At 41.6% G+C, this 12,422-nt stretch overlaps 1 protein-coding gene across 1 annotated transcript; it reads right to left on the reverse strand.

Moving 5' to 3' along the window:
* Positions 1-7,801: 7,801 nt before the first annotated feature.
* On the reverse strand, positions 7,802-11,272 carry percc1 (proline and glutamate rich with coiled coil 1). The gene is made up of 2 exons (XM_090194305.1): positions 10,123-11,272; positions 7,802-10,001 (listed from the first exon to the last, which is right to left on the reverse strand). Exons 1-2 carry the CDS (start codon positions 10,270-10,272, stop codon positions 9,363-9,365), a joined length of 789 nt encoding a protein of 262 aa, XP_090050431.1. The 5' UTR covers positions 10,273-11,272; the 3' UTR covers positions 7,802-9,362.
* Between the last annotated feature and the right edge of the window lie 1,150 nt (positions 11,273-12,422).

The raw sequence follows: 12,422 nt of genomic DNA on the forward strand, positions 1-12,422 counted from the left end.
AATCAGCTGCTCACGAGTGACTGGTAACTGTATTGCATCAGCAATAAGTTCAACGTTCTTTAATTCTTTTCTGGGCTGTTTGTCAGAGGTGATCAACTTCTCAGAGGTATCACACAATCCATCCTCTTGATCATCATCTTTGAACAGAACAGTGTTCGACAAATCTATCACGTCACCCTCTTGTAGTGCCTGAGCACGAGTGACAGCACAAGCGGGGAACACATGTGGATAACTCTGTGCCAACTCATTCGAGAGAGAGTGGTCACTTTTATCCAATACTTCCAATACGGGTACTACCTTTCCTCCGGCAATATCGTTACCCATTATAAAGGTCACACCTTTCACTGGCAACTTAGGACGTACCCCCACTCTGAATATTCCACTGATTAACTCAGAGTGTACTTTCACAAAGTGCAACGGCACTGGGACAAAACCCATTTCAATACCCTGCACTAACACACTGGAACCACAGTATGTATCGTCAGATAAGGGCAACACATCAGACAATATAAACGACTGCGCCGCACCAGTATCTCTAAGGATTTTAACCGGACGCTGAGACGCTCCGTCATTCGTTAGGGACACAAACCCCTCAGAAATGAATGGTTCATAACTGCGGTCGGGGACTGAAACTTTCAAACTGCAGTTACCCTGAGGCACCTGTTTTGTTGCAGACCTCACAACCGTTCGAATTAGAGCAACACCTGTTGGTGGCTTGGCACGAAGAGGCATCCCTTGTTTGCGTTTTAGCAGGAAACAATCATTAATCATATGTCCCACTTTATGACAATAGAAACAGGAACGCTCATTCTTCTGGCGTGCTTGATATACCACTGCTGGTCGACTAGGGCTAAAGGTAGGAAACTCAGTGGTTCTACTCTCAGTATGAGCGGAAAACACACTCTTGTGCGTCAACACACTCTTGTGCGTCAACACAAACTCGTCTGCCAACACAGACGCTTCTGCCAGGGAGGATACTTTCTGTTCGTTTAGGTAAACTACAATGCGTTCGGGTAAGCAATTTTTAAACTCTTCCAACAAGATTAACTCCCGGAGAGAGTTGAAATCAGTTACCTTACTAGCAGCATGCCATTTATCAAACAGATTTCCCTTGTCTCTAGCAAATTCCACATAAGTCTTACTAGAAGACTTTCTATGAGACCTAAATCTCTGTCGGTATGCCTCAGGCACAAGCTCATAGGCACAAAGAACAGTAGCTTTGACCACTTCATAATTCAAACTGTCCTCCAGAGGTAGGGCTGACAAAACCTCTTGGGCTTTACCAGTTAATTTACACTGAAGTAATAGGCACCATACCTCTTCAGGCCACTTCAATGCTACGGCTATACGCTCAAATACACAAAAATAGGAGTCAACCTCTGACTCTCTGAACAAAGGTACTAAGGCAATCTGCCTACTAATGTCAAACGTGTTTGAGGACACAGCTGGTGAGGACGACTCACTAACAGGCACAGTAGGAACGAAGGCTAGCCTCGCTGTCTCTGCCTCCAGTTCCATCTGGCGCATTTTAAACACCATCTGCCTCTGTTCTCGTTCTCGTTCTTTTTCTGCCTCAATTTTACACATCTCCAAATCTAAATGCCGCTGTTCTCTTTCTGCCTCAATTTTACACATCTCCAACTGGAGAGTCTCTCGCCTAATTCTGTGCTCTCTCTTCCACCTCTAGTTGTAACTGTGCTAAACGGACATCCCTCCTGGCATCACCGTTTGACAGTGGGGAGAGTGGATCTAAATGGGACAATGTGGCTGGTGTTTTAGCCTCGCCCTCACTATCAGACACCAATGGGCTTACAGGAGCAGCAACATCCCCTACAGGGTTAGTATGCCCAGGCAGCGGTAACACAAGCACCTGCTCTTCCAACAATACATTTAACACCAGCTGTTTAACCTCCGCCTTAACTAAACTCTGTGGAATCAATACCGAATAATGGTCAGCCAAGGTCATTAAATCAACTCTACGACATTTATCAAAAACCTCCCACGAAGGGTTATCCAAAAAGGACTTCAAATCAAAAGTAGCCATCTTACACTACTTCACAAGAGCCAAAGAAAATAGCAAACACTAATGCTACTTCAGCTATGACGCTCAACACTGAACTATACCACGATCACAATCTACATGAGCGGCATGGGTGTCAGTAAAGACAGATCCCGGACGAGCCCCCACTTATGTTACGAATCCCTTTTGGCCCGACAGTCTAGGGGGGATGGTAGTGAGACCCGTAACATAACTCATGTAGATTATAATTGTGACAAAGTAAGTGTGAACGAAATAACCACGACAACCGAAATAATACCGTCAAACTCAGGGTTTATTTATAAACACACGGTAATGGGGGGAGCAGGAAAAGGGGCTGAGCTGGACCCAAGGAAAGAAACAAATATGCAAAAACACCCCTAAGCTAGACTAGCCTACTTTAACAACAGCTAACTAACTAACAAAAAATACAGTGGGTGGTCCGCCCAGTTCTAACTAGTGTTTTTAACAAAGTTCACCTACGGGTAGTGTATGCCCATGGGCGACTTGTCTTGGTTTCCCCCTTTTCCCACCAGCAACAAACAAACACCATAACCAAAACAATACTCACAGGAGATGAAAGTGATTTGGAGGTGCTCAAACAAAAGAAGAGGTTATTACACAGAGAGCGAATCAAACACAGAGGTCTACATACATGGCATTTACAAAGATATTGAGCTACTGAAATCTATGAAGAACAGAGATCTATCAACATGGCATTACAAAGAGATTGAGCTCCTGAGCAAACAAATGATGGGGTTTTTAAACCATGGGGAAGGAACTGTGATAGGGTAGGAAACAGGAGGAGGTGTGTCTTCTGATTGATGGGTTGATTGTTGACTGATTGGGGAGTGATGATGTTCACCTGTGAGGGGAGAAGGAGAGAAAAGAAACACACAGACACAGGATACCTGTATCCGTAACAACACCTTATGGAACAGCGGGGACTGTGAAGAGACACACACACAGACAGACACAAGCCTACACATACACATGTTAAGACACGCACTATACAAATACGTACACATGGATGTTGTATTGTAAATATGTGATAGTGGCCTGAGGGAACACACTAAATGTCATGGGTGAAGTGTTATGAAATATAATGCCATGTATATAACTGCCTTAATGTTGCTGGACCCCAGGAAGAGTAGCTACTTGTGAATGATTTGGCAGGAGCTAATGTAGATCCATAATAAATACAAATACAAATACTAAACTAACTGTATTCAGTACAATACAATACTAACAGTATACAGTACAATACAATACTAACTGTATAATGTATACATGTTACATAAATACAAACATATACATATACAGTACCAGTCAAACACATACATATACAGTACCAGTCAAACACATACATATACATATACAGTACCAGTCAAACACATACATATACAGTACCAGTCAAACACATACATATACAGTACCAGTCAAACACATACATATATAGTACCAGTCAAACACATACAGTGCCTTGCGAAAGTATTCGGCCCCCTTGAACTTTGCGACCTTTTGCCACATTTCAGGCTTCAAACATAAAGATATAAAACTGTATTTTTTGGTGAAGAATCAACAACAAGTGGGACACAATCATGAAGTGCAACGACATTTATTGGATATTTCAAACTTTTTGAACAAATCAAAAACTGAAAAATTGGGTGTGCAAAATTATTCAGCCCCCTTAAGTTAATACTTTGTAGCGCCACCTTTTGCTGCGATTACAGCTGTAAGTCGCTTGGGGTATGTCTCTATCAGTTTTGCACATCGAGAGACTGACATTTTTTCCCATTCCTCCTTGCAAAACAGCTCGAGCTCAGTGAGGTTGGATGGAGAGCATTTGTGAACAGCAGTTTTCAGTTCTTTCCACAGATTCTCGATTGGATTCAGGTCTGGACTTTGACTTGGCCATTCTAACACCTGGATATGTTTATTTTTGAACCATTCCATTGTAGATTTTGCTTTATGTTTTGGATCATTGTCTTGTTGGAAGACAAATCTCCGTCCCAGTCTCAAGTATTTTGCAGACTCCATCAGGTTTTCTTCCAGAATGGTCCTGTATTTGGCTCCATCCATCTTCCCATCAATTTTAACCATCTTCCCTGTCCCTGCTGAAGAAAATCAGGCCCAAACCATGATGCTGCCACCACCATGTTTGACAGTGGGGATGGTGTGTTCAGTGTGATGAGCTGTGTTGCTTTTACGCCAAACATAACGTTTTGCATTGTTGCCAAAAAGTTCAATTTTGGTTTCTGACCAGAGCACCTTCTTCCACATGTTTGGTGTGTCTCCCAGGTGGCTTGTGGCAAACTTTAAACAACACTTTTTATGGATATCTTTAAGAAATGGCTTTCTTCTTGCCACTCTTCCATAAAGGCCAGATTTGTGCAATATACGACTGATTGTTGTCCTATGGACAGAGTCTCCCACCTCAGCTGTAGATCTCTGCAGTTCATCCAGAGTGATCATGGGCCTCTTGGCTGCATCTCTGATCAGTCTTCTCCTTGTATGAGCTGAAAGTTTAGAGGGACGGCCAGGTCTTGGTAGATTTGCAGTGGTCTGATACTCCTTCCATTTCAATATTATCGCTTGCACAGTGCTCCTTGGGATGTTTAAAGCTTGGGAAATATTTTTGTATCCAAATCCGTCTTTAAACTTCTTCACACCAGTATCTCAGACCTGCCTGGTGTGTTCCTTGTTCTTCATGATGCTCTCTGCGCTTTTAACGGACCTCTGAGACTATCACAGTGCAGGTGCATTTATACGGAGACTTGATTACACACAGGTGGATTGTATTTATCATCATTAGTCATTTAGGTCAACATTGGATCATTCAGAGATCCTCACTGAACTTCTGGAGAGAGTTTGCTGCACTGAAAGTAAAGGGGCTGAATAATTTTGCACGCCCAATTTTTCAGTTTTTGATTTGTTAAAAAAGTTTGAAATATCCAATAAATGTCGTTCCACTTCATGATTGTGTCCCACTTGTTGTTGATTCTTCACAAAAAAATACAGTTTTATATCTTTATGTTTGAAGCCTGAAATGTGGCAAAAGGTCGCAAAGTTCAAGGGGGCCGAATACTTTCGCAAGGCACTGTACATATACAGTACCAGTCAAACACATACATATACAGTACCAGTCAAACACATACATATACATATACAGTACCAGTCAAACACATACATATACAGTACCAGTCAAACACATACACATACATATACAGTACCAGTCAAACACATACATATATAGTACCAGTCAAACACATACATATATAGTACCAGTCAAACACATACATATATAGTACCAGTCAAACACATACATATATATAGTACCAGTCAAACACATACATATACATATACAGTACCAGTCAAACACATACATATACAGTACCAGTCAAACACATACATATACAGTACCAGTCAAACACATACATATACATATACAGTACCAGTCAAACACATACATATACAGTACCAGTCAAACACATACATATACATATACAGTACCAGTCAAACACATACATATACAGTACCAGTCAAACACATACATATACAGTACCAGTCAAACACATACATATACAGTACCAGTCAAACACATACATATACAGTACCAGTCAAACACATACATATACAGTACCAGTCAAACACATACATATACAGTACCAGTCAAACACATACACATACATATACAGTACCAGTCAAACACATACATATACAGTACCAGTCAAACACATACATATACATATACAGTACCAGTCAAACACATACATATACATATACAGTACCAGTCAAACATATACATATACAGTACCAGTCAAACACATACATATACAGTACCAGTCAAACACATACATATACAGTACCAGTCAAACACATACATATACAGTACCAGTCAAACACATACATATACAGTACCAGTCAAACACATACATATATAGTACCAGTCAAACACATACATATACAGTACCAGTCAAACACATACATATACAGTACCAGTCAAACACATACATATACATATACAGTACCAGTCAAACACATACATATACAGTACCAGTCAAACACATACATATACAGTACCAGTCAAACACATACATATACAGTACCAGTCAAACACATACATACACATATACAGTACCAGTCAAACACATATATATACAGTACCAGTCAAACACATACATATACAGTACCAGTCAAACACATACATATACATATACAGTACCAGTCAAACACATACATATACAGTACCAGTCAAACACATACATATACAGTACCAGTCAAACACATACATATACAGTACCAGTCAAACACATACATATACAGTACCAGTCAAACACATACATATACAGTACCAGTCAAACACATACATATACATATACAGTACCAGTCAAACACATACATATACAGTACCAGTCAAACACATACATATACAGTACCAGTCAAACACATACATATACAGTACCAGTCAAACACATACATATACAGTACCAGTCAAATACAAACATATACAGTACCAGTCAAACACAAACATATACAGTACCAGTCAAACACATACATATACAGTACCAGTCAAACACATACATATACAGTACCAGTCAAACACATACATATACAGTACCAGTCAAGCACATACATATACAGTACCAGTCAAACACATACATATACAGTACCAGTCAAACACAAACATATACAGTACCAGTCAAACACATACATATACAGTACCAGTCAAACACATACATATACAGTACCAGTCAAACACATACATATACAGTACCAGTCAAACACATACATATACATATACAGTACCAGTCAAACACATACATATACAGTACCAGTCAAACACATACATATACAGTACCAGTCAAACACATACATATACAGTACCAGTCAAACACATACATATACAGTACCAGTCAAACACATACATATACAGTACCAGTCAAACACATACATATACAGTACCAGTCAAACACATACATATACAGTACCAGTCAAACACATACATATACAGTACCAGTCAAACACATACATATATAGTACCAGTCAAACACATACATATACAGTACCAGTCAAACACATACATATACAGTACCAGTCAAACACATACATATACAGTACCAGTCAAACACATACATATACAGTACCAGTCAAACACATACATATACAGTACCAGTCAAACACATACATATACATATACAGTACCAGTCAAACACATACATATACAGTACCAGTCAAACACGTACATATACAGTACCAGTCAAACACATACATATACATATACAGTACCAGTCAAACACATACATATACAGTACCAGTCAAACACATACATATACAGTACCAGTCAAACACGTACATATACAGTACCAGTCAAACACATACATATACATATACAGTACCAGTCAAACACATACATATACAGTACCAGTCAAACACATACATATATAGTACCAGTCAAACACATACATATACATATACAGTACCAGTCAAACATATACATATACAGTACCAGTCAAACACATACATATACAGTACCAGTCAAACACATACATATACAGTACCAGTCAAACACATACATATACAGTACCAGTCAAACACATACATATACAGTACCAGTCAAACACATACATATACAGTACCAGTCAAACACATACATATACAGTACCAGTCAAACACATACATATACATATACAGTACCAGTCAAACACATACATATACAGTACCAGTCAAAAGTTTGGACACACCTCCTCATTCAAGGATTTTTCTTTATTTTTACTATTTTCTGCATTGTAGAATAATTGTGAAGACATCAAAAGTTTGAAATAACACATATAGAATTGTGTAGTAACCAAAAAAGTGTTAAACAAATCAAAATATATTTATATTTTAGATTCTCCAATGTAGCCATCCTTTGCCTTGATGGCAGCTTTGCACACTCTTGGCATTCTCTCAACCAGCTTCATGAGGTAGTCACCTGGAATGCATTTCAATTAACAGGTGTGCCTTGTTAAAAGTTAATTTGAGGAATTTATTTCCCTCTTAATGCTTTAAGGTAGGGGTGGTATACAGAAGATAGCCCTATTTGGTAAAAGACCAAGTCCATATTATGGCAAGATCAGCTCAAATAAGCAAAGAGAAAAGACAGTCCATCATTACTTTAAGGCATGAAGGTCAGTCAATATGGAACATTTCAAGAACTTTGAACATTTCTTCAAATGCAGTCGCAAAAACCATCATATGATGAAACTGTCTCTCATGAGGACCGCCACAGGAAAGGAAGACCCAGAGTTACCTCTGCTATGATGAAACTGTCTCTCATGAGGACCGCCACAGGAAAGGAAGACTCAGAGTTACCTCTGCTATGATGAAACTGGCTCTCATGAGGACCGCCACAGGAAAGGAAGACTCAGAGTTACCTCTGCTATGATGAAACTGGCTCTCATGAGGACCGCCACAGGAAAGGAAGACTCAGAGTTACCTCTGCTGCAGAGGATCATTTCATTAGAGTTACCAGCCTCAGAAATTGCAGCCCAAATAAATGCTTCACGGAGTTCAAGTAACAGACACATCTCAACATCAACTGTTCAGAGGAGACTGTTTGAATCAGGCCTTCATGGTCGAATGGCTGCAAAGAAACTACAACTAAAGGACACCAATGATAAGAAGAGACTTGCTTGGGCCAAGAAACAAGAGCAATGGACATTAGACCAGTGGAAATACGTTCTTTGGTCTGACGAGTCCAAATTTGAGATTTTTGGTTCCAACCTCTGTGTCTTTGTGGGACGCAGAGTAGGTGAACTGAACGGATGATCTCCGCATGTGTGGTTCCCACGAAGCATGGAGGAGGAGGTGTGATGGTGTAGGGGTGCTATAAATAATAAAATTATAAAATAAAATGCAAATTAATTACTTAAAAATCATACAATGTGATTTTCTGGATTTTTGTTTTAGATTCCGTCTCTCACAATTGAAGTGTACCTATGATAAAAATGACAGACCTCTACATGCTTTGTAAGTAGGGAAAACCTGCGAAATCGGCAGTGTATCAAATACTTGTTCTTCCCACTGTACATACATTGTCACCCCTTACAGTTGAAATGTTTCATCAAACTACTAACCCTACCCCTATATATATGTTTTATATATATAGAAATACATACATACATCGTCACCCCTTACAGTTGAAATGTTTCTTTCAATTCAGATTCAATGAGACAAACCTGATCGATAAATAAATAAAACATAATTACAACGCAACACTAATTACAACACAACCGTCCAATGATGTTAAACAGAACTTCTGCCGGAACTCAGTGTGTCACCGTCAGATCGGTGTCTGTATGTGTGTGAGGTCAGTGTGTGTGAGGTCAGTGTGTGTGTGAGTGAGGTCAGGATTGGGGTCCCAGTAAGCAAGCAGGTCACTGAAGTCCGGGTGTGTGTGTGTGTTGTCGTGTGAGGTCGTGTTGTCATGTGAGTGTGTGTTGTGGTGTGTGCGTGTATTGTCAGCACTAATGAGCGTGCCCACAGGGAGGCAGGGGATTGGCTCGTTCCAGAAGCTGAGAGGGAGGTGTCTCTTGTTCATTGGACGACATCGTCCCTGGCTCGGCCCAATCCGACAGTCAAACAACTCGGCCAACGGACCCAGACTTCCATCACCCCCGGCAACAGAAACACACGGTCCTTGGTGATTGCCAGCCCTAGACACGGACTCCGGGCTTCCTGTTGCCATCCTAACCAGGTCATCATAGTAACGCCGTCGTCCGCTTGTTGCTGTGGAGATGCGGTCATTGTCGCTGTAGATGTCACAGGCGTCCGGGTCGTCGTGGCGACAGCCAAAATATCGCATGACGTCCCGGCTGATGGTGTCAGCAAACCGAAGCAGCTGATTGGTCAGATCTGACGAGCAAGGGGCGGAGCTTGAGAAAGCTTCCTGCTCCTCATCACCTTCCTCTTCCTCCCTGTCCTAATAATAATATTAATAATAATAATCATTTATTTTATTTGCAAACAACAATCAAATCAATACGACACCTTTAAGATCAGAGATAAAGGTCAGAAGTTTAAAAAGAGTTATAAGGACTTACCTCCTCTTCCTCTTCCTCTTCCTCTTCCTCCTCCTCCTCCTCCTCCCTCTCCTCTTCTTCCTCGTCCATGAGGGAATGTTGGAGGATTATGGGTAGATAGCAGGAGGGAGTGTCCGAGAGATGGAAGGTTCTGATGACACCTGCCGCCATCTTGACATTAATATTATCAGACAGAACATCAATCAGAACTGAGCGGTTAAAGACAGAACACCAATCAGAACTGAGTGGTTAAAGACAGAACACCAATCAGAACCGAGGACAGAGACAGAACACCTAATCAGAACTGAGAACAAATACAGAACACCAATCAGAACTGAGGACAGAGACAGAACACCAATCAGAACTGAGGACAGAGACAGAACACCAATAAGAACTGAGGACAGAGACAGAACACCAATCAGAACTGAGGACAGAGACAGAACACCAATCAGAACTGAGGGCAGAGAAAGAACACCAATCAGAACTGAGGACAGAGACAGAACACCAATCAGAACTGAGCGGTTAAAGACATATTTTTGGTTCGTTCTGAACCCTCCATACTCTCCTCACCTCTCTGTCCTGTCTGCTGGCCTGGGCTGGTTCTGGGGCTGTAGTGGACTGGGTCAGTTCTGGGTTGGCCTGGGGCTGTTGTGGGCTGTAGTGGGCTGTAGTGAGTAGTCCTAGTTGCCTGAGCTGGTTCTGGTCTAGGTCTTCTTGTCCGGGGTCAGGGTTAATAGGTCTTCCCGGTCTTCAGGGTCTGGGTCCCAGCTGACTGACTGGTCCTGGTCTTCTGGGTCCTCTGGTCCGCTCTCTCTCCAGGCTGATAGAGGTCTCCTGCTGCTCACTGTGTCTCTGTCTCAATGTCTGTCTGTCTCAGTGTTTCTCTATCTCATTGTTTCTCTGTCTCATTGTTTCTGTCTCAGTGTCTCTCTGTCTCAGTAGGTCTGTCTCAGTAGGTCTGTCTAAATGTGACTCCAGGGTCTGTCTCAGCATTCTCTGTATTTATAAGGGAGTGTGAGGCTGTTTCACTGCTCTATGTGTCTTTGTGTGTGTGTGTGTGTGTGTGTGTGTGTGTGTGTGTGTGTGTGTGTGTGTGTGTGTGTGTGTGTGTGTGTGTGTGTGTGTGTGTGTGTGTGTGTGTGTGTGTGTGTGTGTGTGTGTGTGTGGTCAATATTTGAGAGCAGGAGTTGGTCAAACACAACAGTGTACAGTAGCGCCCGGCAACAAGAGAGAGGAGAGCACCTAATGGAACCTCTTCCAGGGGACAGTGGAGTGTTGTCACACACACGCACACACACACACACACACACACACACACACACACACACACACACACACACACACACACACACACACACACACACACACAGTGTGGTGGTCTTATCTCCCTGTGTAATTAGTGTCTAGTTGAAAGCTAAAAGGGCTTGAAATCAAATCTCACACCATTTTGACTTTTAGAGGAGGAACCTTTTTAAAACAACATCAAGATTATAAGGGACTCAATTCAGCCTTAAACAGCCAGATCCTCACAGACTGATTGTCCTAACCATAACCCTCACAGACTGACTGTCCTAACCATAACCCTAACCCTTACAAACTGACTGTCATAACCATAACCCTCACAGACTGACTGTCATAACCATAACCCTCACAGACTGACTGTCCTAACCATAACCCTCACAGACTGACTGTCCTAACCATAACCCTCACAGACTGACTGTCATAACCATAACCCTCACAGACTGACTGTCATAACCATAACCCTCACAGACTGACTGTCCTAACCATAACCATAACCCTCACAGACTGACTGTCATAACCATAACCCTCACAGACTGACTGTCATAACCATAACCATAACCCTCACAGACTGACTGTCCTAACCATAACCATAACCCTCACAGACTGACTGTCATAACCCTAACCCTTACAAACTGACTGTCCTAACCATAACCCTAACCCTCACTGACTGACTGTCATAACCATAACCCTCACAGATTGACTGTCCTAACCATAACCCTCACTGACTGACTGTCCTAACCATAACCCTAACCCTCACTGATTAACTGTCCTAACCATAATGCTAACCCTCACAGACTGATTGTCCAAACCATAACCCTAACCCTCATAGACTGACTGTCCTAACCATAACCCTAACCCTCACTGACTGACTGTCCAAACCATAACCCTAACCCTCACTGACTGACTGTCCTAACCCTAGCCCTAACCCTCACAGACTGACTGTACTAACCCTAACCCTCACAGACTGACTGTCCTAACCATAACCCTCACAGACTGACTGTCCTAACCATAACGCTAAC

This window comes from Oncorhynchus mykiss, chromosome 13, assembly GCF_057628025.1.
Source record: "Oncorhynchus mykiss isolate SJ-2025 chromosome 13, ASM5762802v1, whole genome shotgun sequence".
Classification (NCBI taxonomy): Eukaryota; Metazoa; Chordata; class Actinopteri; order Salmoniformes; family Salmonidae; genus Oncorhynchus; species Oncorhynchus mykiss.

Coding starts and splice junctions, on each gene's coding strand:
- percc1 (XM_090194305.1), bottom strand. CDS start 10,272: ATGGCGGCAGGTGTCATCAGAACCTTCCATCTCTCGGACACTCCCTCC. Junction 10,002..10,122: donor AAGAGGAAGAGGAAGAGGAG/GTAAGTCCTTAT, acceptor TATTATTATTAG/GACAGGGAGGAAGAGGAAGG.